This window comes from Xenia sp. Carnegie-2017, unplaced genomic scaffold (genome assembly GCF_021976095.1).
Source record: "Xenia sp. Carnegie-2017 unplaced genomic scaffold, XeniaSp_v1 HiC_scaffold_14, whole genome shotgun sequence".
In the NCBI taxonomy this organism is placed as follows: domain Eukaryota; kingdom Metazoa; phylum Cnidaria; class Anthozoa; order Malacalcyonacea; family Xeniidae; genus Xenia; species Xenia sp. Carnegie-2017.
In genome coordinates this window covers 10,803,118-10,829,789 of record NW_025813447.1, presented here as the reverse complement: position 1 = coordinate 10,829,789, position 26,672 = coordinate 10,803,118, and the positions used below count along the sequence as shown (strand labels likewise).

The window sequence follows — 26,672 nt, the reverse complement described above, 5'->3', positions numbered from 1 at the left end:
AGAATGGTAATCCAAACTACCAAAACGAGGATCATCGATTGGTGATTTCAATATCCTCTACAGAGCCACATTTGTACGGACATTTTGTACAATGGACAGTCATGGCATGGCTGGATTATAATTTCCCGGAGGGGAGCATTGAGAAATGTCTTTAGATGACTGATGACAACCACTTACTTGCCCGACTGGCCTTATCTGTCAGACAACTTGGATGGGCTATTGCCTTCCCGTCCAAAACGCATGCGCTTTGAATAAATTATTTGCACTCTCGTATACGATTTATTTAAGTATAAAAAAACTACCGACAGACAGACCTGAATTGCATATTTATATTTTCTATTAAATGAACATAAACCAGATGCGTTAAGTCACGAGGAAGTATAATGGTAAGGCAATAGTCAAATACGCGCCATTCAGTTAAGGAAGGCAACAAGAGGAAGAGGATTGTAAACTGTAAAGACGACATCAAATGAGATGTAACTGCAGGGAAAGGAAGAACAGCACCATCACTATTTCAAAAAGAGAAATAAAGAAAGCTTTAATGTGAGTTTGAAAAAGTATAGAAAATTTAATTTAACAAAAATGAAAATAGCCACGTGTTTGGCAACTTATCATGATTTTTTAGCTATATTCAATACACCAATCGATTAAAACAGTTAAGGCATTTTGTCGTGTTTCCTTAACGTTTGGTTCATTAAAGGAAAGTTCTAAATTCATTTAGAGCACCACGCATTTTTGCTTAATTAGCTGGGGAGCAGTCACAGTCAAGTCACGAGTTTGAGCTGAGATGTTAAACATACACACAGTGACATGGTTCGCACAATGTTGACATAGTTCACACAATATTTACATGGTTCGCAAAATGTTGACATGGTTCACCGCAAGGATAATCTGATGAAAGTAGTTTCTAAGTATGACTGTTTTCTTCGCTTCTCTAGAAATTATCTCAGCCACACTACAAGTAGTTGAGGCGAAGAACATTAACAAATCCGTTTTAAGGGTAGCGATCAACTTTAAAAATAATACTTTTTGACATTATACAATCGCCAGAACATAAACAATGAAGATAATTTTCTTTGAAGACATGTGAAAAGAAAAGTTTCATGAATTTTTGGCACAGCTGTTACAGGTAGCTATGATGATCTCCACAAGGACATAGCTACCACAAGGATATCACTCCCCAAAACACAACTTATATCAGATCAACAGATGCATTTTTCATGAACTATGGGTTGTGGACGCTGGAAAACGAACTTCATATTTAAGCAGTGTTATATGTTTGTTATGACATGAATAACATAACCTACGTAAACTGCCGTTGACATGAACATGGAAACGGTTTTGTACTCAGATATTACAGAGCAAAAATAAACACTCTACCAAAGACAAAACATGAGCTATTATTCAACTAAAACATACATCTTGATATTCACAGCACGGAATAAATGGCGAAAACATTAGAAAAGGCGGCAAATTGATTGTTTAGGTGTAGATTATTCTAGGCAGATTTTGTCTATACGAAAAGCTTTTATGAAAAAAATATTTAAATTAGAAAAAAAAACTGCCTTAATCTGCAATTGTCAGACAATTACCGTTTTTTTCTGGAAAACTTCAAGCTGCTGAAATTAAAAAGATCAAACAAAAGCAAATGAAATGTATATTTCCATCATATTAATATCTTATATAATTAGCTTTAATTTAATCAACGCGTACAATATTGTAAACTCAGAGCCAGTCAAAGCGAGCAAAAGAAAAACTCCCGAAAGAACTTTACAGCTATTTCTTTGCCAAAGCGGTTTTTATCTGCATGTACCCTTCTTAGAATTAAGCTTCAATTTAAATGGTTTTTGCTGAAGATAACCTGCATTTATCTACGTTCCTTATCTGATCGTAAAATTGTGGGTGGAATTTGAATACAATCAAGCCCACGAACATGGCTTTAATCAAAACAAGAAATGACGTCGTATGTCAATGGAGTTAAGCATTTCAAGTACCGTTTCTCAGACGAGCGTATCGTCCTGCGTGCTCGAAAAAGCTTTATTAAAAACGTGGGCCTTTTGCAAAAAACAATTTGCTCAGTTCAACACTAACTGTATAACTACATGTTTTTTTTTTCGTGCACGTTCATCATGACAACAAAAAAGTGATGAAAGTGTATGTAATATATCAAAAATGCTAAAATAATTAATGAAATAACCTCGTGAAACACGAACATTAAGAGAAATACAAGATATTACGGCACGAAGCAGTTAAATAATAAAATCATTTAAAACAGGTAAAAATAAAAATGTTCAAAATAAGAAAAGTCAGCAAAACTAGAAGATATAGCTGTAGTAAGCAGCAGTATAGTTATTTACACATTAACACATGGAAATACTTATACCCAATCTCATCAACGAAACGAAAAACTTTTATCAACAGTTGGCCATGCAGGTGCATTGACTCACTGCAGGGGATATAGTGCATGAACAGGTGAAGACATTTCATTAATTACATCAAGAAACACTGGTAGTTCTATGCAATAAAAAAAAACACTAATAATAATTTTAGCAACGGCGTAGGCGAATTATTTTACATTATGACTGACAAACACCAGATGACTGAATAATCCTAAACGTATAAAGACTTCTCACGGTGTGAACTGTTTTATACATACAACTAGCTTGAAAGAAATTTCTAATTTTAAATATGAGCGTTACATACGCAATATCAATGCATATATAAGATTGTTGAATTATCGAATTTAAAAGACTAGGATTACATCAACATAAAACAGGTAAAATCGTTCCAAAAGCTACATCATTTAGTGTCACAAAAGAAAAAAGGTAGAGAAGGAACAAGAACAATTCACTTAAGTCATCTTCCGAGTCAAAAGATGACTACCGTTAAGTTTCTCGAAACGTCAGTCAACAACAACAAAAACAGTCCTTCTCAGGACTATACCAACCTGGACGATCTACATCTACAAACATGTAATAGAATGGAACTTGCAAAAACTTATAACATAAGTTAAAAGCAAAGATTGTTTAAAAGCTTTAATACATAGGTTATCTAGATTGCTAGCTATAGTACCAATTTACAAAATAAATCACTTATGGAAGGTGATATGTGAAAAGGAAGAAAACAAAAACAATAAAGGCAATAAACTTCGATGTGAAAAAAGTTAGTTTTTTCAATCAAAAACAGCTGTTACCCTTTCATAACATATGAAATCATAATGTGATAAGATGTGACCACGACACGAGATAAACGAAAGTATCTTCGTCATATTTTTATTTTCGAAAAAAAGTTTTGCGTTAATAATACATCTAGAATTAATGCATGCTGTGATGGCAATTTTGACGCACATGCTTGTCAGTCGATTCACTCAAGCAATGCCATACAAGTTTGTATTCAATGAATACAACAAAGTTGAAATGCCGAGAATTTCCAAGCAATAACTTGTCAAAGCTGGTCCCAACAGGTGCGAAGGACTTAGCATAACAAAAGAAAATCGACAGAAGCGCCCTGACATATATATTGATAAAAAAGCTCTATAATTGCGGCGCTTGTCATGAATAGAGAATCTTAATGAATAATCGTCGCCGTATGCAAGCGGGTAAAAATATAACCTGCTAGCGTTTGTTCCTTTAGTGGTTTTAAGCAATTATCCCGTGTATTCGGATGTGTTGAAGAGGTCTCTAAGTAAAAACCGGCATAATCAGCTTGCAAGAGCAAATTAGCGGGGGAGAAAACTATATATAAATATAAACACGTATATATAGCTACGTATGACAGTATACGTGTTGATGTTGAACAGCAACTTCAATATAAATTTTAATAAATCAAGATACGAATCATATTAACTAGAATAAATGGAGAAAATATTCCTTTTTCGATTTGGATGTCAATTTTGAAAACTGTCGACGGAACAGGTGCGGTTTGCTTGTAGCAATTTCACATTTTCGTTTGAAGTATATTCCTAGCAACTGATCTTAAGACGTTTGCGGAAGAAAAGCGTTGCTCCCACTGGCAGAGTTCGAGCCTGAAGTATTCCTAAATTTGGAGTCATTTTTTGAAAAAGTTTCTGTAGACAACCGTTGGATCTCAGCTTCATCGTCAACGTATGAGAAGAAAATAGAAAGCAAGCGGATATTGAAGAAGGAAAATCGTCGAAAGCATGCTTTCACAAATAATCAAAGGAAGTATTTAAAATAAAGATTTTTGGCGTTATAAAACAAATTATTCCAATTTATTCAGTGTTTAAAGATGAGGATAACAGTGGGATATTGAATGTCTCGGAAATACTGAGTGATTAAAATTTCACTCTGAGAATAGAGGAATCGGTAAAGGAAAGACGGTTTCGTGCGTTTCATTATAAAGATTGCGATCAAAGTGAAATAAATATATCTGTAAAAAATACTTGATCTAAATATTTCCGAAGTCTGAAAGAATATAAGAGAACGATGTTCAAGTAGCGTAGAATTGTGACGATGGACACCGGAATCAATACTATATCGACAAGTACTTGACATAATACTATAGTTCACACCGCTGCAAGAACAGATAATAGCTGGTAGAACTGAACTCTTGAAATTGTGTAAACGTGTTCAGTGGAAGGAAAGGAGGGAAAATTGCGAAGGAAACTCTTAACTTTAGGATTCAGTCATTCCCATAAAAAAAAATTAGATTATAATTGGCAGATGGCATTGTGAAAGAGCACAGCGCATATATATCTGACTGGTTATATTGTTGCTGTCAAATAACGTCTCAAATAGTGAAGAAAATTAGTAAAGTTGCCGCAAGAACACCGGCCGAATAATTACTGGAAGACTCACTGGATTCCTGTAGAGCAGAGAAGAATGTGATAAGAAAAGATATTTTACAATTCACCAGAGGAAATCTTAGACTGTTATTGATTGTTGCATTTTCAATAGAAAATTGTTTCAACTAAACAGAGATAATGAAGGCGTGCTTCATCATATTTACAAGATGATAAAACAGCGATTAAAGAATTCGTTTGTGTGAAATACATGAAGAAAATTTTGATGTCTGTCATATGAATTGATCATCATTACCATCAATATAGCGCTCGGAGACACTGTTACAATGGAGAATATCACTTTTGCATTTCAAAATGGCGAAGTCGTTCTGGCTGAATGGAGAGATAAATTGTACTATGCAAAAATTCTACACATCAACCACGCGAAACACGTTTGCACGTTGCTTTTTGATGACGATTCTATCGAGTATTGCGCTTTTACTAAGATCCACAGTGGTTCGTATTTCCAAACTCCCTAACTCTATTGACCACGAAAATATAGGAATAAAATCATCTTTACTTATAGAAATATCTGTAGTCCACGACTTTTGTAAAAAGCTTCTCTTTTTCCACCATTTAGTTACAGAAACAACAGCAGAAATAGTTTGCATCATGTGTAAGGATGGTTCCAGTTGCAGTCCAAATGAAATAGTGCTTTGCGACAAATGTGGATTGGGTATGATGCTATTTATGATACTATATCCTTCTCTCTTTCTTAGACATTCTCTACCACTCAACAAAACTTAAAATGGTTTAGGAAGGCCAGTTTGAAATGAGGCAGGGAAAATTGTTGATCTGTATACGACTGAAAAATTTAAGTGTTCACGCGGTAGTCGACACGAACGTCTAGCTACTTCGTGGAACATTTAAAGTTATTTCAGTTTTTTGATCGACAATTTCCCTGCAAATCGTGGTTCAGTTCATGTAGCATAGAAAGCGGCCCGCTAAAAGTATTTCCATAAACACGTCTCTCTGCATTATATCGCTCCACACGTCATTACACACACGTCTTAAGTCTCGACATGAACAAGCCGTGAGATAAGAGCAAATGTATAGTTGCAATATTTATTCAAGCAGTTATGTATGTAAACAGCTGGCACTATACCAACATACGGACAGATGGAATACATGTTGTGTACGTCAACTGGACATAATAACATATAGATAGCTATAGTCACGTCCTTATACCGAGAGATAAGATGCTTAATTAGTTAAAGATTATTCAGCATTTACTAAGGAGGAATCTTGCATGGTACGATTAACATAGATTTGACTGGTGAAGTAATACCACAAATACAATGAGAATAGCTTCAAATAGCTACATTATGTGGACGGATTATTAATTAATAGATTGAATCGAATGGCATTACGAGGAAAATATTTGCAACAATTATGAAATTTTTAGAACAGGAAAACGAAGTACATTAAAGCCATGAAAGGCGACTTCCGAAGGATTTTAGACTTTGAGAGTTGTTATTGGCTCATAGAAAAGCCAAAACAGTGCCGAAACAATGCTAAATATAATAATATTTGATTAAATTCTAAAAACGATAGACGAGACGAATCGCTCATTTCCGTGATAAAAAAACGGCAATCATGCTTACGAAATAGACTTTTCTAAGTTCCAATAACGATTAACCGCATGAATCGCTCATTTCCGTGATTAACAAACAGCGCCTATGGTGAAGAAATAGAATTTCGATCAATTTGCACGGATTATGCCCTAAAAATAGTTATCTTTTATGGACGGACTGCAGCAGAAAAAAAAACAGTATAATTTTTGCAAAATGAGGTAAAGAAGTAATAGCTTTAGTCTATTCATGCACAGACATTTCTTAAAAAAAATATAACTAGCTACGTAGGAAAAGTTAGCATATAGGGAAAAGTTAACGTTGCTTCAAAAGAAATATTCCACGAATCTTAACTACGTAGCTAGCTGAATAGCTTCTTTGCAAGATTAAAAAGTTAAGTTATGATCGCAAAAAATGGTCAAATAAACGTTACTAAAGGCCGCACAAAGAACAGTTCCACACTTCATCTCGAAGACTCCAAAAACGCCCATGTTCAATTGCTCGAGTGTTTGTTTTTTTTTCACACATCCTGTAAAGCAAAGAAAGAAGTAACGCAAAAGAGACACGTTGCATGTGAAAATTTTCCTAGACGTTCATGTCATAAATTCTCAGACATCTTGTCTCATTTCAACGTATCATCCGACTTTGAACACCTCATTTAAGGAAAAAAAAACTGAAAACGAGAAAAATTGCCGTACCCATTATCGAGTTATTTATCAACGAACATCTGCCTGCAAATAATGCAAGCGGCTACTATCACGCAGCTGCTAACATAAAACACTTTCCTTTAAAATATTATCGTTGACTAATAACACGATCACTGATTCAGTGATACAGGAAAAATAGCGCAAAATAATTTGCGATATGAATGGAAGTATTGCGTACTTGGCAGTGCGGCGTGTTAAAATGATATATGTGAGCACCGTGTGACGTGTTTTTTCCACTTGTGCTTGTATGACACTGGTAATTTTGACAACTTGACAGCTGAAAACTAAGCAACCTGCTGAAAATTACACAGCAACAGTGCAGTCAGCGTTTCTTTGTTTACAGCAAAAGCAAGAGTTTTATAATCATACCTCTTGAAATTATTGGCATAGTTGTGCTGTTTTACAATAATTTTACAGCTTTATGTTAGAGAAAAACACACAAATTACTGAACATCAAGGTAGAGAAATGCACAACTCAATCTCAAGCAAGAGAAAAACACAATAGTCAACTATTGCGTTAATAATGATACTTGTCTGAAATATTAAACACAACTCGCTCATCAATAATACAAGAGGTTTGTAAAGTTTGTGTAGCTACCATCCTTTTTTTTATAAAAGATGTCGGAACTAAGGAAGGCAGACCAAGAACTGAATATATATATATTATTCATGTTAGTTCCGACGAGTTGCAATTCGAGCAGTCACCAAAATTGAGCAGTCAAGCAAGTATGGAATTTTAATCATCGAACGACTTGTGATGAATTTTTTGCAGATAACAAAAGTTGGAACGATCAGTCGCTGTCACAATTAAACGTCAAAAGCACTTTTATTTTGAGAACGCAATTATTTGTTACGATGAGAGTTTTACTTGCTGCTTGTAGTATATCATTAATATTGATAAAGCCACGACATCCTTCACCTGTCCAACTCATGCAAACACACGTTGGCATAAACTCTGCATCACCTTATCGATCGCTACGGACGCGAAACTATATAACGCCTTACACTAAAATATTTCATGAAGAGAAGAGAACTTGGACAATGTAACTTAGAAATGAATAACAAGAACATTTAAAATCAGAATGTAGAGGTGGTAAAACACAAACGATGGATTTTTTGAGGAACTACAAGATGCCGACCACAATGAAGAGCAGGTGGATAAAAGCTTTTTGATGTACGCATTTCTCCTGTAGAGAGAGCATATCTTAAGCGCAGCAGTATGTATCGATAAAACAGGCAGGACTTATACATGAGCTAGCGTGAACACATTGCCTCTCTGTGACTGACTTTCACAAAAAACAAACAAAGAGAATATTGCAAAGAGTTGCGTGTGGTCTACTTGATGAAAAGCTTGTGCAGTTCCTATTCAATATTAACACCTCAAGGCAACGTCTCTTGATGGTCATGAAAAATACGATCTAAAGTATTTATTCGCTGGACATTTTCCAAGAATTCTACCTCGATTTTATTACGTCTTGAGTAATATTTCAAAGCAACGTTCACAGGAAGTTTTCCAAGAATCATACGTCGATCAGTGTAAACTTCCACATCGTGACTAATATAAAGCAACGTTCACTGGACATTTTCCAAGAATCTTATATCTCGACTGATATTTTAAGGCAACATTTAATGCGCATAGCTACATATAAAGCCGCACCTATTCACCTCAATCAACTATATTGGAACTAGACAGTTACGTTACTTTTTCAAACACCTCAAACATAGGGAAAACACCAAAAGCTTTCAAGGCTAAAAACTTTCAAGGCTAAAAACTTCAATGATCCTTTCATTTTCAAATTTTACTATGAAAATATAACACAGACACTTTTCAGTGTAAACACACTGGGCACGACGATGCTATAAATGTTACACAAGTGATTTTCAATTTCGGTGGAAGTTAGTTAAGAAAGATGCAGATAGGTTGGGAAAGAAAGTAGAAAGATAAGTGAAGGAAGAGTGGTGGAAAGAGAATTATAATCTTAAAGAGTTGGATTTTGCAGAGGTAAGGAAAGGAAGAGCGGTGGAAATAGAAATATGACCTTAGAGTGATTGACGTACCAGGAGTAAGGAAATCAATGACAATAGAGAGAAAATAGAGAAGGTGTGAACTGGTTGGAAAAGATATTTGCAAAGCCATATTACTGTCCTTTGACACCACCAACTAAAAATTCAAAAAACAATCAATTCGTTTGTGAACACGACCATTTCGTATTTAAAGCACACGATGTTCAACCCAATCCTAATTTAAACATTGATGGACCATAATCACACACATAAGTACCCTTATTCATTTTTCTTCCTACGTAGGTTACCATCAGAAGTGCCACGAGCCTGCAATCAAGGATACAGCGTTAGAGCCTGACGCTCCTTGGATGTGTGTTTACTGCAGTAACGATAACGAATGTCCATATTTACTGAATCCATTTGAAACAAAAATGCAGAAAGATATACGTAAGATGTCCGTAAGAAAGCGTAGTGCTGGAGCAAAGGTAAGACATATAACAACCTTGGTCAAAAGTATCACGTACTTGAGTCTTTACCCGGTGTTTAAATTATGTACGTAACCCTAACCCTCCCTGAAATAACGTCATAACATTTAAACCTTGGGTTGATATAATCGTCGAATAAATTTTCTACTAATGGTGGACCGTACACTCGCATCCAGCGATACACCATTTAAATACAAAATAACATTACGCGTGGGATTGGTAATGACAATTCCCGCGATTATAAATGTCTTAATGATTAAATATTTTGTAATTTACTTTTCTCATGTAATAGCATACGTTCTCCATCGCGTGCTGTTGTATGTATTTCTTTCAATAGAAGCAAATCTTAACGTGTCAAGTCTTACTATTACATTTATAAAAAGCTATGAGGAAGCAATGTCGGACAAGAGAGCGGTCGTACATTATATTGTAAGCGCGACGGATTGCACAAACCATGTTTCCGATCAATTTGTATGATTGACACTTATGCACTATTGCCTTGAAAAAGTGAAGTTTTGACGAGGACGATGAATGACGTTTTGTTAAGTAAGGTTTTGCAAAATATTCTCAACGAAGAGAGTACTTTCTGAGTATAATAACCTGACCAAATTCTTATCATGAAGTGATGAAGATATTTGTGCACGGTGACACTGATCAAGAAATCGTTACCTCAACGAGCTTTGTGCAATAAATCTCACTTTAAGTGTTCAGCACGCTATTTGTAAAATCAAACTAGTTTTTACAGTAGCACTTACGGAAAAAAAACAACTTAGTAAATCAAAATATTGAGTTCAGAAGAAGTAAAATGAATAATAAAAAACATCGGAAATGTCAAGTGTTAATTTCCGACTTCTTCACAACTCTGACAAGCGTCGCGGGAAAAAAGTCGCAAGTTTAAAAAGCTCTCTTAAAATTCTCTATTTATTAGTTGGAACAAAATGGATGCTAAGCGGAAAGAAAGTCTTTCATTTTATTTATCCACTCTTATAATGTGAAAATGATTTTAGATTAGGTGTGCTCGTTCTATATCCAAAAATAGATATTGGATTAAAGTAATTCCTTATTGAAAATATATTTACAAGCAATACCATGTAGAACCATTCGCGAGTTACTGCGATACAACACATACGAAATATGTATGTGGAATATTTATTGTATAACTTGACACTTGTGAGATTATTAGTTTGAAGAATTGACTTAAGCTAAAGAAGCTAGCTACAACTTTACACTTTACAACGATGGGAAAGTTACCTTCCCTGAATACGAATTGTTAATTTTTTCAAAATGAGTCTTGCTATAAATAAACAACTTTGTTTTTTATTTATAACACACACGCGTACATGGCAACAAATTAGAAACCTCTATAATTAAACGTTCATAAACTAAACTATTTCGTGAAACAAATTCTTTTAAATGCTAGAATATATAATACTAGTGCAAATAGAATTTCATATTCTCATATATAATCGATATGAAACGACGAATTATATCGTATTACTTGGATTATAGCCACTAGGCCATAAAAAAACAACTCTCTTGTGTTTCGTGTGATGAAGACATGAGAAACAGCTAAATATTTTCCAAAGAATTGCAAACATTTCTCTTAAACTACTTGGAACGAGGATTTTCATTTGAAATTAGTCTCGGAAATATGCGGAGGAGTTAGTAAGAACAAAAACGACCACTAGGCTTTATACAAATATAAAGAAAAAAGCGACAAATTTATATAATTATTCGTGAAACCAAATTATATTATATAACAAGCCGGAGCCGACAAAGAGGGTCTGTTTAAAAAAAGAACAACTTTGAAACTTTTGGTGAAACTACTGCAGTCGATACCAGAGCAATTGCACCGTCATCTTTGTCAAAGAACGCAAAGAGAACACTTTTTCAAATTACTTCGCGAAGCACACAAGTAGCTAAAATCCCTCGGGCGAAAATCCCCACAAAATGACCAGCGCTAATTCTCCAAGTATCATTTCCATGTGAATTTTTTAAGTCAAATATTTACGTCTAAGACAAACTTAATAAGGTCAACAGGTGATTATATAGAGAATACAAAGTACATATCAATTCACGTGTTGTGTTCAACCCACCTCTAAAATAAACAGTTTGAACGTAACTATACATAACACATAGCAACAAAGTACGACAAAGAAACCTTTTAAATACAACGACTCACACAAAGCAATTTCTCCCGTTTCATCAATCGGTATGAAGAAAATTATGAATGACAAGATATTTTACAGTCGACGAACATCTTAAACCATTGACGTCACGGGTAAGACATACACTGAGTATATTGCTTACACAAAGAGGAACGGAAGTTCTGTGGATACTGCTGCAATCTTTCTAAACAACGCATGTATGGTTTTTCATCGGTAAACAATGTCTTTCGAGCAATCTCCAAACAGGAAAGAAAAAGACTTAAATAACAGGCCCGAAGAGATGATTGCTCGTTGTGAACATTAAAATTCATCGCGAATTCTGAAGTCAGTCATATGAGGTAAAATCCAAGTGATATAATAATAAGTCGTTGTTATATATATTGCTAATATTAGCACGCACCAACAGTTCTACTGCTATGAGTATAGAAAATTCTTATAGTTATTCGCGAGACGATAAAACTAGAGCAAGAACTATATGAAGGGGAAATCGTGAGACGGTCTGACTTAGCTACAAGTGGTTATAATCAACGAATACGTACGTAGGGAACATAGAGTTCAACGTCATATAATTTCGGCACTTTTCTCCAGCTAATATCATCATGATTAATGTGATTTTTTTCCTATTTAACGTGTGCGTAAGGAAACGTGCAGAGATTGCGTGAGTTGCACTATCTTGATCACACAATCTATTATCATATTTACATTCTAATTGGCATAAAAAATTCTTGAAATAAGAATTCTTTTTTCGGAATCTCATATTTGAATGATATAGGAGCGATGTTCGTTTGTTTGTGTCACTATTGTCCTCATATAATACGTGTCATTTTCTAAACTTCACATGAATCGAATTATCTCGAATTTCTTTTTTTGTAATTAAAATATTGGAGAGTCTATAAGGGTGTCTGGTATTCATCAACCATAAGATCTTATTGTTAATAAAAGACTAAAATTGTAAATTGCAAATGTAATGTATATTTTAGACCATAAAAAATAATTTACTGACATGTGATTTCGTTTTAATTTCAATAGACGTCAATATCACGATGATTTAAGTATCACATCCTTTAAACTTGCATCAATTCTAGGACATCGATTGTATTGTGGGATAAAACTAATAATAAATGTTTTCTCCCAACACGATATGAGTTATTAATGCTATATCCAGACTTGGGACAGGTATTAGTGTTATTCACACAAAGAAATAGTCTGTATAAAGTAAGTTAGTAAAATGTTGCAACACATACGTAGCATAAGTATAATAATTGAGTTTCAAAAGACTCAACCTATCGACGTAAGGAACAAAGACTGTTCATAATAACATCATTGGTTACTATGGACTTCTATAGTCAAAGACGTTTTACGTAAATCGAAGTCTTTCAAACAGGGGTGGAGCCAAGAATTCCCCAGACACGGGCAAGGTCCCCGGAACCCGACAATGATGTTGAACTACAAGGTTCTTGTGAATCATCGCTAACTCTCTTCTAAACCAGTGCACACAAACGTTGAAGCAATAAAAGTGCATAATGACTTGAATATCGTTTCGTGAAAAGATTCTAATAAAACCTGCAGAAAAGAATGTTTTTCAGAAGACAAAACTTCTGTTTTCGAAATCTCCTAGCTTATGCTTGAAACATTTGAATAAATTAGTGCCGAGAGGTACAACATATCAATAACATTTTTCATTTCTGCCATTCATTCCGTGACGAATTTTTATTTTCCCCCCAAAAAGGGTACGGAATTCTCCCTTATCCAGTGAAATGACTTTGTACTGACCCTGCTTCGTGAATTACTAGAAATGACTTTGTACTGACCCTGCTTCGTGAATTACTAGCAATGACTTTGTACTGATCCTGCTTCGTGAATTACTAGCAATGACTTTGTACTGACCCTGCTTCGTGAATTACTAGAAATGACTTTGCACTGACCTTGCTTCGTCAATTACTAGAAATGACTTTGTACTGACCCTGCTTCGTGAATTACTAGCAATGACTTTGTACTGACCTTGCTTCGTGAATTACTAGAAATGACTTTGTACTGACCCTGCTTCGTGAATTACTAGAAATGACTTCGTACTGACCTTGCTTCGTGAATTACTAGCAATGACTTTGTACTGACCTTGCTTCGTGAATTACTAGAAATGATTTTGTATTGACCTTGCTTCATCATACAAGACAAATGTAATTGCCACCAACCTATATTTAACATTTTGTTCTTATTAATAGGATCGTGATCTTGCAACTTACAACTTCAGTAAATCATCAAAACTGATGGCAAACTTTCATCGCGATACCCACCAGCTTATGATTGATGTGTCACATGGCAGTCACGTGCCTAAAGAAACCCATCAAGTGATGAACAAGCGTGATAGACTGGGAAAAAATGAGAAATATTCGGACGAAGAGACTAAGCACGAGTATTCAAACTTCAGAAAAAAGCGCATTCCTTCAGTCAACGAGAAACACAAGACCTTAAAGGATGTATGGGATAACAGTGGATGCATATCAAATGACGCAACAGGTTATGACGTCGATGGTGTCGACAGGGTAAAACGATCACGTGAGAAGCACCGTCTGACGCAGGAGTTGCAAAACAAAGAAAAAAACTGAGAGAGGACACGGCACGAGGAAAGAAATTACAGAACGAACACAAATTACTGTCACATGACCATTCAGATGATATCTTACGTCGCAACATCCCCCCTAAACACGAGCACTACAATGGAAGACAAAATTATGGCAAAATGGAAAAGTTAGACAAGTCGTCGGAGAAAAATACCCATACGTCAGCGAAACAAAAATTAGATCCATGCGAGTGCAACGACACGCGGTCAGCGGAAATAATGAATGGGAAAATCTACAAAATGCCTGATATACAATGTGACCATTCAAATGCCAGAAAGAACAAGGCGAACGATTATGCAGGTAACAAGATTGATCTAGTGAGACTCGAGGAGAGACTACACGAAAATTGCAGTAGAAATCGCACCGAAGACGATTCTTACCACGAGCCAAAAACAGTGATGATAAAGACGAAATGTTAGATGGCAACAATGATGTAAATGTAGCGAAAGAACGCAAATTTGCTGATGGTAAGGAAGTCGTGAAAAACAAGCGTGGTTCACGATTAAGTAAAGCAAGAGAGAAACACGAAGAGACTGATGGCTACACTCAGAACAAAATTGACGGCGATGTATGTGTGGACGCTACAAAGAAAGAAAATTCCTTGAATGATGAAAAATTACCCCCCACAAAGTTAAACGACATGGAATACTGGAGTGATAGCACCGAGGATAGAGTACGAAGCGATCTTCCCCGACATAACTGGTTGCTTGAAAGATGGATGCAGCCTCGATCACGTGATCAAGTCCCGGAAGAAAAGAATTCCCACGAGGGAAGTAGTAGTCCTGTATACGAACAATCATTCCAAGATGAAGTATTGGACGAAGGTGACAATGTACGTGATGATCGTAAAGTTGATAAGAATGACGAAGAGATGCACGGAAAATTATTGTCAAAGAAATACGAAAATAGACAGATAAGCAGCTCCTTGGACGACTCAACTTTGACAAACAAATCTCGAGGTATATACGATGAACCAAGCGACAACATTCCTATTGACGTGATTGTCACAAATAAAATATCAAACGATGAAAAGCATTCAAATTGTACAACGTTAACAAGTGAAAATACAGTTTCATCAAAATCCTTCCAAACAACATTTAGTGTTGAGGAACAATCAAAGATCACAAGGGAAACATCAAGTGACGAGTCACGTATTGCAATCTCCTCATATGTACAAAACAAAGAAGCTTCGCCATTACATGATCAATTGCCTTCTCTAAATCAAGTAAATTGTTTACCCATTGTAGAAAGTAGAGTACCGTCGTCAACACCTGATAAAATACCACCATCAATGACAGATAGAATACCATCATTGTCCCCAGATAAAGTACCATCGTCAAAGACAGACAGAGTATCACCAACAATGACAAATAATTCACCATTATCAATGACAGATGGTGTACATCCATCAGTAACAGGTCGAGTACAACCATCGGTAGAATGTGGAGCAAGATTATCACCATCGACAACCACGTCGCTACCCACAACGAACAACATAATATCGAAACGCGTAATGATTCACTCAGAGAACGAAAGCAAAGACAGATCTACGACAATCAAAACGATGGCAGAACGAACTTCTATTGGTACGATGAGGTATATAAAGGATACCTATGGGGAACATGTAACAACTACTGAATATTTAAAGGATAACTGTGGACAATATGTAACCACTAGTGAATATGAAAACTACGCAAGACAAGATTTGAAAAAACGAGATCAAATAATCGTGATGAGATCAGAAAAAACGAAAATATACCAGACGAAAAGTCAATAGTGTCGAAGATACAAACAGGCAAATCTGTCAATCCTGTCAGTCCTATTATAAGAGCAGATAAATACGTAATCGATGACCAATGTAAACCTCATGCATTACACATGAAACCGTTACGTTATCATGATGAGCTATCATCTAGAAAATCATTTGTGGATGAAGCATATCCTGCAGGCTTTCATCCAAAAACATTCACCCCACATCTATTGACTCACAACTCAGTGGATAAAAATCATCGAGGACATGGTATCTTTGTAGACGGATTACCCAGTCGGGTTGAAATATCTCATTCAAAAACGGATGCTGATTGTCCATTCCACGGAAAAACTCCAGAGAAACCATATACACGTTTTCCCACCTATCCAATTACACACGCAGATGTACCAATGTATCCCAATCATCCCTTTTATCAACGACGACGTTACAAAGATTGGGATAAACTATCTGAACATATGGAATTACTTTCAGATCCAGTAGTGATGCAAAGAGGGCGATTACCGAATGTCTACAACCGCCATCACCTACCTTTACCTCATAAAATGTCGATACATCAGCCTAGACATTTGCCAACAGGCTTTATAGAAGAACGCAGTTTTCCAGTAGAATCTTACAGATATCAAATGGAAGCAACGCGTGCATATGCTAGGCTACCGCATTCACATGTACATGGTGCATGTTCCATGAACAGGTCGGCAAATTCAGGCTTATTGCCCGAAGCAAATCGACATCGTGCAATGAAGTTGTCGGAAGACATGGCTGAGAAACCTAAAGAATACGAGACAATACAGGAAAATTCTCGCTTTAAACATCTTGAACACTCTCCTCACATAAGCAAAAAATATCATAGTAGTGATTCACAATTGCTATGTATCGATCACGTGTCACGCGTTACGTCACCAGGAAGAAAATCCCCAACTTTCAACCATAAGAACAAACCACGGACAGGATACATTCAACTTGACAGCGCAGGGCCTCCTCGGCCCAATGTACAACGTGCTACGCTTGATCACGACTCAATTAATCGTGATTTCAATGAGAGATTCAGTATGTTAGACAAAAACTTCAAGGAGAAACTGGAAGGTCCTGATCGCTTGATTAACGAAGACATGGCTGCATACAGGAGGTATGGAGGAGTTAAAGTCGAAGAGGTGACGAAGAATTTGAGGGAGAAAACGAAGGATCTCGACCAATGTAAACAATCTGAAAGCTAAGCTATCCCTTACCGGAGGGAAAGGGAAAACAATCAGAATGCTATTCGCCAGGGGGAGTGGTAACTAGAGCCCATATCTCAAAAACTGGCGCTTTACCTTACTATTTTACTTCTAACATAGAACCCAATCGCCCATACGGTTTTTCTCAAGCAATTGGTCACAACAGCGACATTGGAGTGTGGCAAAGAATGACAGGATATTCGCGGACACCGGGGTATCCCATAGATCGCCATGGGATCAAAGATGCTCAGGTAACAAAATGATAAAAAGAAAATGACAAAATTATAGGAATGACATGTATAATTGTATTTTGTTTCAGGATGAAAAATTTCGTAAAGCTTGTACTCCTGAAGTTGAAAGTGATCACAAGGAAAAGATTAATCTTGCCATTGAGGGACAAAGGAGAAATATGACGTATTTGGAGAACGAGCGACGCAGAATGATGATGGCAGCAAACACGCACGAGAGAAAAATTGAGAGTGAAAAACGACATTCGATGACGAATGAAGAAATGCGTCATGACTTGAAACAAGACAATAGAAAACGTAAACTTTCAGGAAATGAAAATAGTTACTTCCCTAAAGTTCAAAGGGAATATGAAATGAACAAAGGAAGTACGTATCATATGAATAACTATCATTTAAAAGATGCGACATCATTTCATCGTTCGGAGCCCCTCAAGTATTCATGGCAACGTGACTCATTGGGAACGTATATGAACAGATGGCAAAGTTCGGGAAGACTGGGCTACAATATTGGTAATCAAACTGAAATCCCCGAAGTTCTAAGAAAACGACATGGGTACAATGAACGTGAAGAAGAGAAACGTCAAATTGCTGTTCATCAACAAAATAATGATTTGGAGTCTGGGGAACCAACCAAAAAGAAAACAAAAAAACATTTCATGTGTGATGTGTGCAAAAAGGAAGCCTCGTTCCTATGCTCAGGATGTCAGAAGGCTTGGTATTGCAGCGCTAAATGTCAGGTAAGTAAACTTGATCGTGGTTTTCTTTATCCTTTCGTGTTCATAGTAATCCTCGAGTGATCAATTGTTCTTTTAATGCAATGCGTAGTTGCCGTAGCATATCTTTCTTTCAATTGAGCCTCACATAGTTAATGAAAAATTTTTTATCAAATTTTGTGTAGCACACAGCGTGGGGTGAACATAGAGGAGAATGCACCGATTCAAGACGAAGATAACGATTGCAATCATTAAATTATTGATGTGTAAATAAAATTTCGTAGTATTTAAATCCAGACAATTGGGAAATGATCTTCAGATTTATCAGAAAGATATCAAATTATTATTTAATGTAAAGTTTGACTTTAAGCATTTGTTTTAACTTATTCACATCGCAATCCAATACTTCTGCACGAACGATTGTACATAATTCAAATCGATTATTTTTTAGCAGAGACGTATTTATAAGTCTTAAAAGCATTTAGTCACAAAACATAGTTTAAATCATTCTCAGAGAACGCTTTTAAAAATAAGAAATATACGATAAGCGCACGCATATGAAACATGCAAAATAACACTTTCGAAATTAACAGAAACATATTAATGATGTTGTAAATTATCGATTTACAATAACTACTTTATAATTTCAATGTTTCTAAACAAACATTAAAAATTGATTATTTATAAGTTTCAGTAATTTGTTCGTTGATTTCTTAATTCATTCTAATTGGCAATTATTTCGAACATTATTTTACATCATCGTCTCAATGATGAAATTTTTCGCCGAACAAACTGGAAATTCCAGTTCATCAAGTCGACTATAAAGGTTTTACTGCATATTCTCACAGAATTTACGATTAAACTAATGTAGTCGAGTGATGTCATCATGTTAATGTCAAAGTGGTAAGGTGATAGATAAGAAAAAATAAAAGTATAACTTACAGTTGCTCTTAGTGTGTCACCTCATTTTTTTTGTTGTTTTTTCACATCGCTGATAACCATCTTAGCCACCTTCCACGCCATCTCTTCTTTTACCTGGAGCAAAAAAGTACAAAATTGTCGATTCACGTAAAATTTGATGCCATCCGAAGACATATTGACGTTTACCTTGTCCGTGTTCCCAGAAACCAGTTTTTTCATTTTCTGACCGAACTTCAAGACTTCAAAAGTAAGTAAAAAAATGGTTCAGGAAAAAGAAATTTATCGATAAATAAAGTGGTCATCCTTTACAGTCTTCTTACCTTCTTTTCCAGGCTGAGGCTCGATTCCAGGTTCATAAATACCAAATTCATTTACTCGACCAATTGAAAGACTTTAAAAAAAAACGTGAAGTGTTCAGCTATATCACAATAACATAAGTGTTAAGAAATATAATTCACACCTCACATTCGTCATACACAATTGATGCCACACACCTCATGATACCATAGACAATACCGAAGATAAACCACGTCCCACGTTTGTCCACACAAATCTAACAAATTAATTTTATTCCTCACTCCTCCATTCATCAGTTACACTCCTCCATCCGTCAGTCACACTCCTCCATCCATCAGTCACACTCCTCCATTCATCAGTCACACTCCTCCATTCATCAGTCACACTCCTCCATCCATCAGTCACACTCCTCCATTCATCAGTCACACTCCTCCATTCATCAGTTACACTCCTCCATCCATTAGTCACAATCCTCCATTCATCAGTCACACTCCTCCATTCATCAGTCACAATCATCCATCCATCAGTCACAATCCTCCATTCATCAGTCACAATCCTACATTCATCAGTCACACTCTTCCGTAACTTTGCTAGTTCCCACTTACCCAACATGTGGCCTCTGCCATATTTCATTGGGATCTTCAAGTGGATCCATTTCATTCCCTAAAGACTCCATCATTCTCATAGTGTCACTTGTTGTACTACTACATTCATCAGCACAAATGCTTGTCCTATCTGATTCCACATCTGTGACGGAACTTAACAGCTCATTCAAATACCTCATGTAGATGCTACTATCCAAGAAGATAGGAAAATAAACCTGAAAATATATGAGTGAGATCATTTAATGCATTATTTCTTTACATCTTTACTTTCTTCTTTATTTCTGTAATAAAAATTGTTGCCTGACCTCCTCGAGAAGTGTCAATACATTTTCCATTGGTTCTTCAAAACACTCCGGTAGAGGACCACCATCGCGACAGATTTTGTTTTCAATACGGATTCTCGTTTCATCGCCAACACCCAGAGAATTGGATGCTTGCATTGAAAAATATCTAAGAAATCAAAATGTAAACTTGTAAATAAAATTTAGTCAAGGAATGGCTACAGCAACCAACTTATGAAGTTACATTTTATGACAATGAAAAGAGTTGTTTCTTCAAACGTGCTCCAGTAGAACTTTACAAAATGTAGCTCACTAGTAAACTTATTAACCCTTTCTCATCCTGTTATCTCCATACATCCATTGCTACCCACACTAACATCTATCTTCCACAACGTTCACTAATAAACTTATTCAACATTCCTCAACCTGTGACCACAATATATCCATCGCTACCAATGCTAACACCTTCCACAACGGTCACTAAGAAACTTATTAACCCTTCCTCATCCCGTGATCACCATATATCCATTGCTACCCAAACTAACATCCTCCACAACGTTCTATTGAATCCATGTGGATTACTTACTTATCGTACAAGACCATGGCATCTTCCAAAGCTTCTCTCGAGTTGTAAAGTTTCTTGTTCAATTTTGATTGTAATTCTTCACGGAAAGCATCAGCAGCTATCCAAAATGCCAAAAGATAACTCTTCCCCTCCTGTTCCATGAACTAGATAAAAACCAAAATATTGCAATTTAACTTTCCCCCTCGTGTCAACGGTAGAACGTCCGGTACAACGTCCGACCTTGTCCATGCTTTTTTACGACTTAAATCAAGAAATAAAGCTTGCAGGTAAAAACGGTTCACAATGTTGCATGGAATAAATGAAAAATAAAACTTTCGGTGTAATTCTCTACACCCGTTCATGCAGTAGTATGAATTAATTAAGAAATAAAACTTTCAGTATAATCCTCCCCCCCCCCGTTCATGCTGTTGAATGAATTAAATGGAGAAAACTTCAGTAACGCCCCGCGCCAAGCTGTTCCATGTTATTGAATAAATCTACCTCCATAAAATAGAACATGGCTTCATCATTGTACATGATATCTGCTAAAAACACTCGACCGCTTGTCAGAATATCCATAATGTGCTTGTGGTAGAATGAACTTCGTAAGAAATCGTCAAAATATCTAGAAATTACAACACATAAAATCAATAACTGATGCAAACAAACATCTCACATGCAAATCGCAAGTGACTTCATTCCAGAATAGTAAATACGCTATAAACAGTTATCAAGAGTGAAATTCTTAAGGAAGAAATCACTAGAAAGTAAATGGTTTAACCCGGGAGTATCGTTACATGTTTGAAGATGTAGTTCGTCGAGGTTAGTAGAGTCCTGAGAAGGACTGTTGTTGTTGATGTTGACTGATGTTTCGACAACCTTAGCGGTAGTCATCTTCAGAGTCAAAAAATGAAATCACTGACGTCATACGAGACGGTTGATGATTACACTGGAAAAAGTCACATCGCTTAATGCGAGAAATTGTTTACTAATATCACGACGTCAGAAGTAACGACTGATGATAAAGAGTTTATATCAGTGACGTCATAAGAGATGACAGATGACTACATTGGTCATAGTTATCTTGTGTGAGCGAGCATTATACTTCATATAAGTAGTGTTTGAACACAGTTTTACTCAGGAAACTTACTTTGAACGTAAGATATCAAAAGCAAAATTTTGAGCAACATGAAAGCAATCTGCGTCGACACTACCATCCTCTGTACAAATTCTTCTTTCAATTTCTCTTCTCATCGTTTCATCAACATTCAAAGAATGAGAAGCATCCAACGCGATGAAATGATGATAAATATTGAGAGCATCCTCTATCATAACTAATTTAAAAACAAAAAGAATAATTTTGGGGACTGAAATTGAACAGTAAATTAATGTAACTTTTGCAAGACCATAGAACTGGTTATATAACCATTGAAACACTAAATAACTTTGTAATTGGAACATCTTAGAAATTATAGAACATCTAATTGAAACATCTTGCAAGAACGTCCACAATTGAACCTCTTTAAAATTATCACAGAACAAATTTTGAAAATTTTAGAGACCCAGCAAAATGCCTCGAAATGTTTTTTGAACTTTTGAAAATGTAAAACTGGCTATTAATGTATTATTTCTGCCAATATCTAGAAAATTATAATTTTTGTACATCAAAAAGGGTGTCATAAGTCATGCGACTGTAAATCATAAAAATCTAATTACAGTATTCAGAAACTTGATTGAAACTTATGAATACTATATTGATATAAGTACAACAAACCTTTTGACAACCCATCACTAAATGTGGACCTTTCTTGCTTGTCAGTACTTTCTTGGGATGTTTGTAAGTCTTTAGTTGATAATTCAAAACTGTCATTTTCTCTCAAGTTTTGATCACAGACAGTTTTAAACTTATCAGATGAAGTCCTGATATCCACAACATTATTTATTACACACGAGGCATCTGGTATATTATGGGAACTATTCAAAATTTTCCCATTTTCTTGCTTGGAGCAAAATTCTTCACTTGAACCAACATTATCAGTTTTATTATCAGAGTCTGTTCCAATAGGCAAAAGACTATCTTGTAATCTTTTATTCACATCCATCTCATTGCTCCTTGACAAATCCTTAGATGAACAATGAACAATTCCCATGTTAGGATGATTACTTTGTGACACTGAAGCTTTGCTGTTTGAAACATATTCTGAAAACCTTGAGCTTTGAAATGCTGACTTCTCAACAGTTTTTTCTTTTTGACCACTCAATCGAAATGTCTCAGCAGCTAACCAGAAATTAAGAAACTTTTGAGCGCCTTGTTTTTGAAGAAATTCCAGAAACAGTGGTAGTATAGTATCATCAACCACCACTTCAGGCAGTGTCTTAGAGAGGCGAGAGCGACGTGGGAAATTTGCAACACACTATAAATAGATAAATTTTTTGTGGTAAGAAATTGGACATAACTAACTTATGTTGTGACAGTTCACCTTTGTGCTCGAGTTGCTTGAACGTTTGGCCAATTTGAGTAGATTTTTTTTCTCTGCATCTAAAGAAAGATTCCTTTGAGGACTGAGTCACCACAGTTTAAATGTCATGATGAATTGTTCAGTGATCAACTTTTGTTATTTACCTGCATTTGGTAATATATCATTCGTTTCTGAGGAAGGTAGTTGCTTTTGATGAAGAGAATTGACATTTGCAAATTTGCTTCCATTAAAACTAACATTTGACTTTCGCTTTCCTAAAATGACAAGCAGTAATTTTATAAGGAAACCAAAACCACACTAAAAAAGCAATGTACAAAAATACTTGAAACTTAGTAAGAGCCCTCTAAAGCCATATTCAAACCACACAACCTAGTGCAAGATAAATGATGACAATGCTCAAAGAGATTTGGAATGCAATTTTGACAATTTAATGGTTCAGTTAAAACAAACAGGAAAAGCATAGAAACAAGATGGCAACAACTCTATTTCACGATACAAAACAGATTTGTTATCAAAGATAATTATCTATTCTGCACGGCGGTAGTAATTGATATGACATGCCCATAACATGGAAGTAAATTGTCGTCCCAATTAACATGCGCAAAATGTCTAAAGCCAGCATAAAATGTCACACAACAACAGCATTGTATACCTGATTTTCTCTTCGAAAAAAAGGGCATTTGCACGGGCTCCAGGCTATAGAGCCGCATGAAATTCTTTCTAAGTTTTATGATTTAAATATACAGAGAATTTGAAGACATTTTAAATGAATTAAACGCATTTTGACCCTTCTTCCGACCAAAGAGACATAATCTTCGGCGTGCGCCTGCCGTCCACTGCCGCCAACTTATGTCACAGCCGCTGACCCCACATAGCTGGAGACCAGTGCGTCACACTCACTGTCAAATCAAATGTCAAGAATGTACAAATGGTAAACGTCACCATGTTTTTTCAATAGATTTTAATTTTAATTAACTTTTTCAGGAAATACTGTAAAATAGATACGCAATGCGTAAATGTGCATGCATACCAGTTTAGTCATACAATTTGTTGATTGATAAGGTGACAGAAAATTTCTTCTATCCAGGCTGAAGGTAGAAATAAGTACCTACAAAACTTGTGATTAATATGTCAGAGACACATCTTTGATGAAATTAAATGTTTGGTTGAAGCTACAATCAATAAAATCACGACAGTGGCAGATCTAGAGTACCTCAAAATTAGTTACTGCAGCGCACTTTGGAATATATTTACATTTCCAAGCACCTAAGATACAAGTTCATTAGTAAAATTATATTCTTTAGAAATTCAAAACCAATAGTGTTTTTTTGAAAGTACTTTGACTTTAAAATTAAGCAGCTATAATTTATTTTGAGCTACCATAGATCCGCCACTGAATCATGACATATATAAAATTGCTAATTAGTTGAAATGGTAAAATTGAGACATAAATCATGATCTCTCTTATCACCCCATCCTCCATTTGGTTGACCAATATATCCCTGAATCCAAGGTCGGGCTAGTTCCACTTTTAAAAATGATGGGTTCAACACCTCATTGCTTTGTTCAATGATCTCTTTTGTCCTATCTAGAACCATATTGATGTCACAATTACTGTTTCTATGATGAAGTCCACAGGTCCCAAGATGAAAGACTCTTGGAGAGCGGAAGAGAAGAACTTTCAACGGTTTTGAAAAGCATCTTAGACTCATTCTCATCAAACTCCAGTCCCAGTTGTAATCATCATATTTACAAAACATGTCACCACATTCAATTATTTTCTCCCACGTTTTTTTATCCAATGCCATGCCCATATTGTGCTTTGTAGAAACCCAAGGTTGAATACGAACTATTCTAGAATTTTCAACATGAAAATTTCTGATAGGCCTATAATCTCCTAGTGTTACAATATCACATGCATGTTCACGGCATAATGGATCAGTCTGCTTCACATGATATGCTTTCTGAAGTACTTTATAGAAATCTGGAGCAACATAATGGTCCTCTTCAAGTAGCAACACTAATCCCCTATGGTTCCTTGTTACCCATAAGTCCTTAAATATTCTGTTAATTTTCCACCACCAATGATGTTTTGTCATGGTGAATTTCACCTCTCTATAATGACCGTAGGAATCTGGATATTCTGCATTGTTACATCCCATTGCTCTTGCTTCCGTTTTTGACAAGTCTCTAGGACAATCGTTTGGGTCTGACCCTGGAAACTTGTCTGGATTCAGTTGTTCAGAATATGGAAAAAATATTTGCAGGACTTGGCAAAAATCGACATTGTGAACAATATTATTGATTTCATTTGAGTAGTAATCATGACTTATAATAAGTAATGCATCTGATATTCCATTAGCTTCACGCAAGGATTGCAGAAGTTTTGATAAATAATTGGCACGCTTATGTACCTGAACAGCAATAACAATGCTATTCTGGCTTCTTTGAGGGAACTTTTCCATATTTCTAATTTTTTGCTGGAGATTTAATCGTCTAACAACTTCCTTCAGCTTATTTTCATTATTCACCATGGCTTTTCTAGTGACATATTGATTGTCTAACTCAACAAGATTCGGTCTTCTTTCAGGGAGCTTTTCAACATTTCTAATTTTTTGTTGATGATCTAATTGTCCATCAATATCCTTCAGCTCATTTACATTCTTTTCCACAACTTGATTCTTGTTCGTTTCTTCTGTAAATATATCCAGTATAATGTTACTATCTTTTAAAACCAAGGATGTCCATTTCTTGCTCTTAATTGCTTCTTCATTTGGTTTCCTTTTCCATAGATACATCACGACAATAAAGCAGAAGATAAATATAATGCTTCTAGCTAAGCTGAGTTTGCTGCGCTTGCAGATCATCGCTCGATACATTAGTTTAAAATTGAGAAAAACATTCAATCACTGAAGATTTTTTGTAGTTTGAATGCACAATTCAACCTGTCACATGCATAAATCTATGATTGAGGTTCAGAAAATCCTCTCAGGAATTGTTCCTTAACTCTTTTACGCATTTCTCGAAATCACAAACAAATCTTTGACACCATCGTTGGACAAAATGAGCAATTAATGTGAACAATATAAACGTATTTATAAAAGCCGAAAAAATCTTCTTTGAAGTAAATAAATAGGATCTTAAATCACTGCTCACTGAACCCAATATTGACAACTGGAGCACCAGGACGTACTGACGTAGCCACAAAATTAAACTGACT

At 35.7% G+C, this 26,672-nt stretch overlaps 3 protein-coding genes and 1 long non-coding RNA gene across 7 annotated transcripts; 1 reads left to right on the top strand and 3 right to left on the bottom strand.

The window, feature by feature from the left end:
* Nucleotides 1–315: 315 nt before the first annotated feature.
* On the bottom strand, nucleotides 316–13,217 carry LOC124435372. Its single transcript, XR_006945012.1, has 2 exons — nucleotides 11,665–13,217; nucleotides 316–509 (listed from the first exon to the last, which is right to left on the bottom strand). It is a non-coding gene; the product is annotated as an uncharacterized LOC124435372 (long non-coding RNA).
* LOC124435368 (SWM histone demethylase complex subunit phf1-like) lies at nucleotides 417–19,000 on the top strand. Of its 4 annotated transcripts, none has more exons than XM_046985309.1 (6): nucleotides 417–543; nucleotides 5,382–5,477; nucleotides 9,387–9,568; nucleotides 17,463–17,593; nucleotides 17,662–18,327; nucleotides 18,489–19,000. In XM_046985309.1, the coding sequence occupies exons 4-6, from the start codon at nucleotides 17,531–17,533 to the stop codon at nucleotides 18,540–18,542; spliced, it is 783 nt and encodes a 260-aa protein (XP_046841265.1). In that variant the 5' UTR covers nucleotides 417–543; nucleotides 5,382–5,477; nucleotides 9,387–9,568; nucleotides 17,463–17,530; the 3' UTR covers nucleotides 18,543–19,000. The 4 variants fall into 4 exon arrangements, with proteins under 4 accessions (XP_046841265.1, XP_046841266.1, XP_046841264.1 ...); XM_046985308.1 differs by lacking the exon at nucleotides 417–543 and adding an exon at nucleotides 3,622–5,257 and having other exon boundaries at nucleotides 13,959–17,593; XM_046985310.1 differs by lacking the exon at nucleotides 5,382–5,477 and having other exon boundaries at nucleotides 424–543.
* Nucleotides 18,882–24,288, bottom strand: LOC124435366 (A-kinase anchor protein 10, mitochondrial-like). The gene is made up of 12 exons (XM_046985305.1): nucleotides 24,105–24,288; nucleotides 23,596–23,706; nucleotides 23,453–23,511; nucleotides 22,747–23,386; nucleotides 22,123–22,306; nucleotides 21,474–21,597; nucleotides 20,994–21,136; nucleotides 20,432–20,576; nucleotides 20,127–20,341; nucleotides 19,545–19,615; nucleotides 19,411–19,463; nucleotides 18,882–19,338 (listed from the first exon to the last, which is right to left on the bottom strand). Exons 1-12 carry the CDS (start codon nucleotides 24,160–24,162, stop codon nucleotides 19,267–19,269), a joined length of 1,875 nt encoding a protein of 624 aa, XP_046841261.1. The 5' UTR covers nucleotides 24,163–24,288; the 3' UTR covers nucleotides 18,882–19,266.
* A 110-nt stretch (nucleotides 24,289–24,398) lies between these two features.
* On the bottom strand, nucleotides 24,399–26,537 carry LOC124435367 (alpha-1,6-mannosyl-glycoprotein 2-beta-N-acetylglucosaminyltransferase-like). The gene has a single exon (XM_046985306.1). It carries the CDS (start codon nucleotides 26,329–26,331, stop codon nucleotides 24,871–24,873), a length of 1,461 nt encoding a protein of 486 aa, XP_046841262.1. The 5' UTR covers nucleotides 26,332–26,537; the 3' UTR covers nucleotides 24,399–24,870.
* Nucleotides 26,538–26,672: the final 135 nt, after the last annotated feature.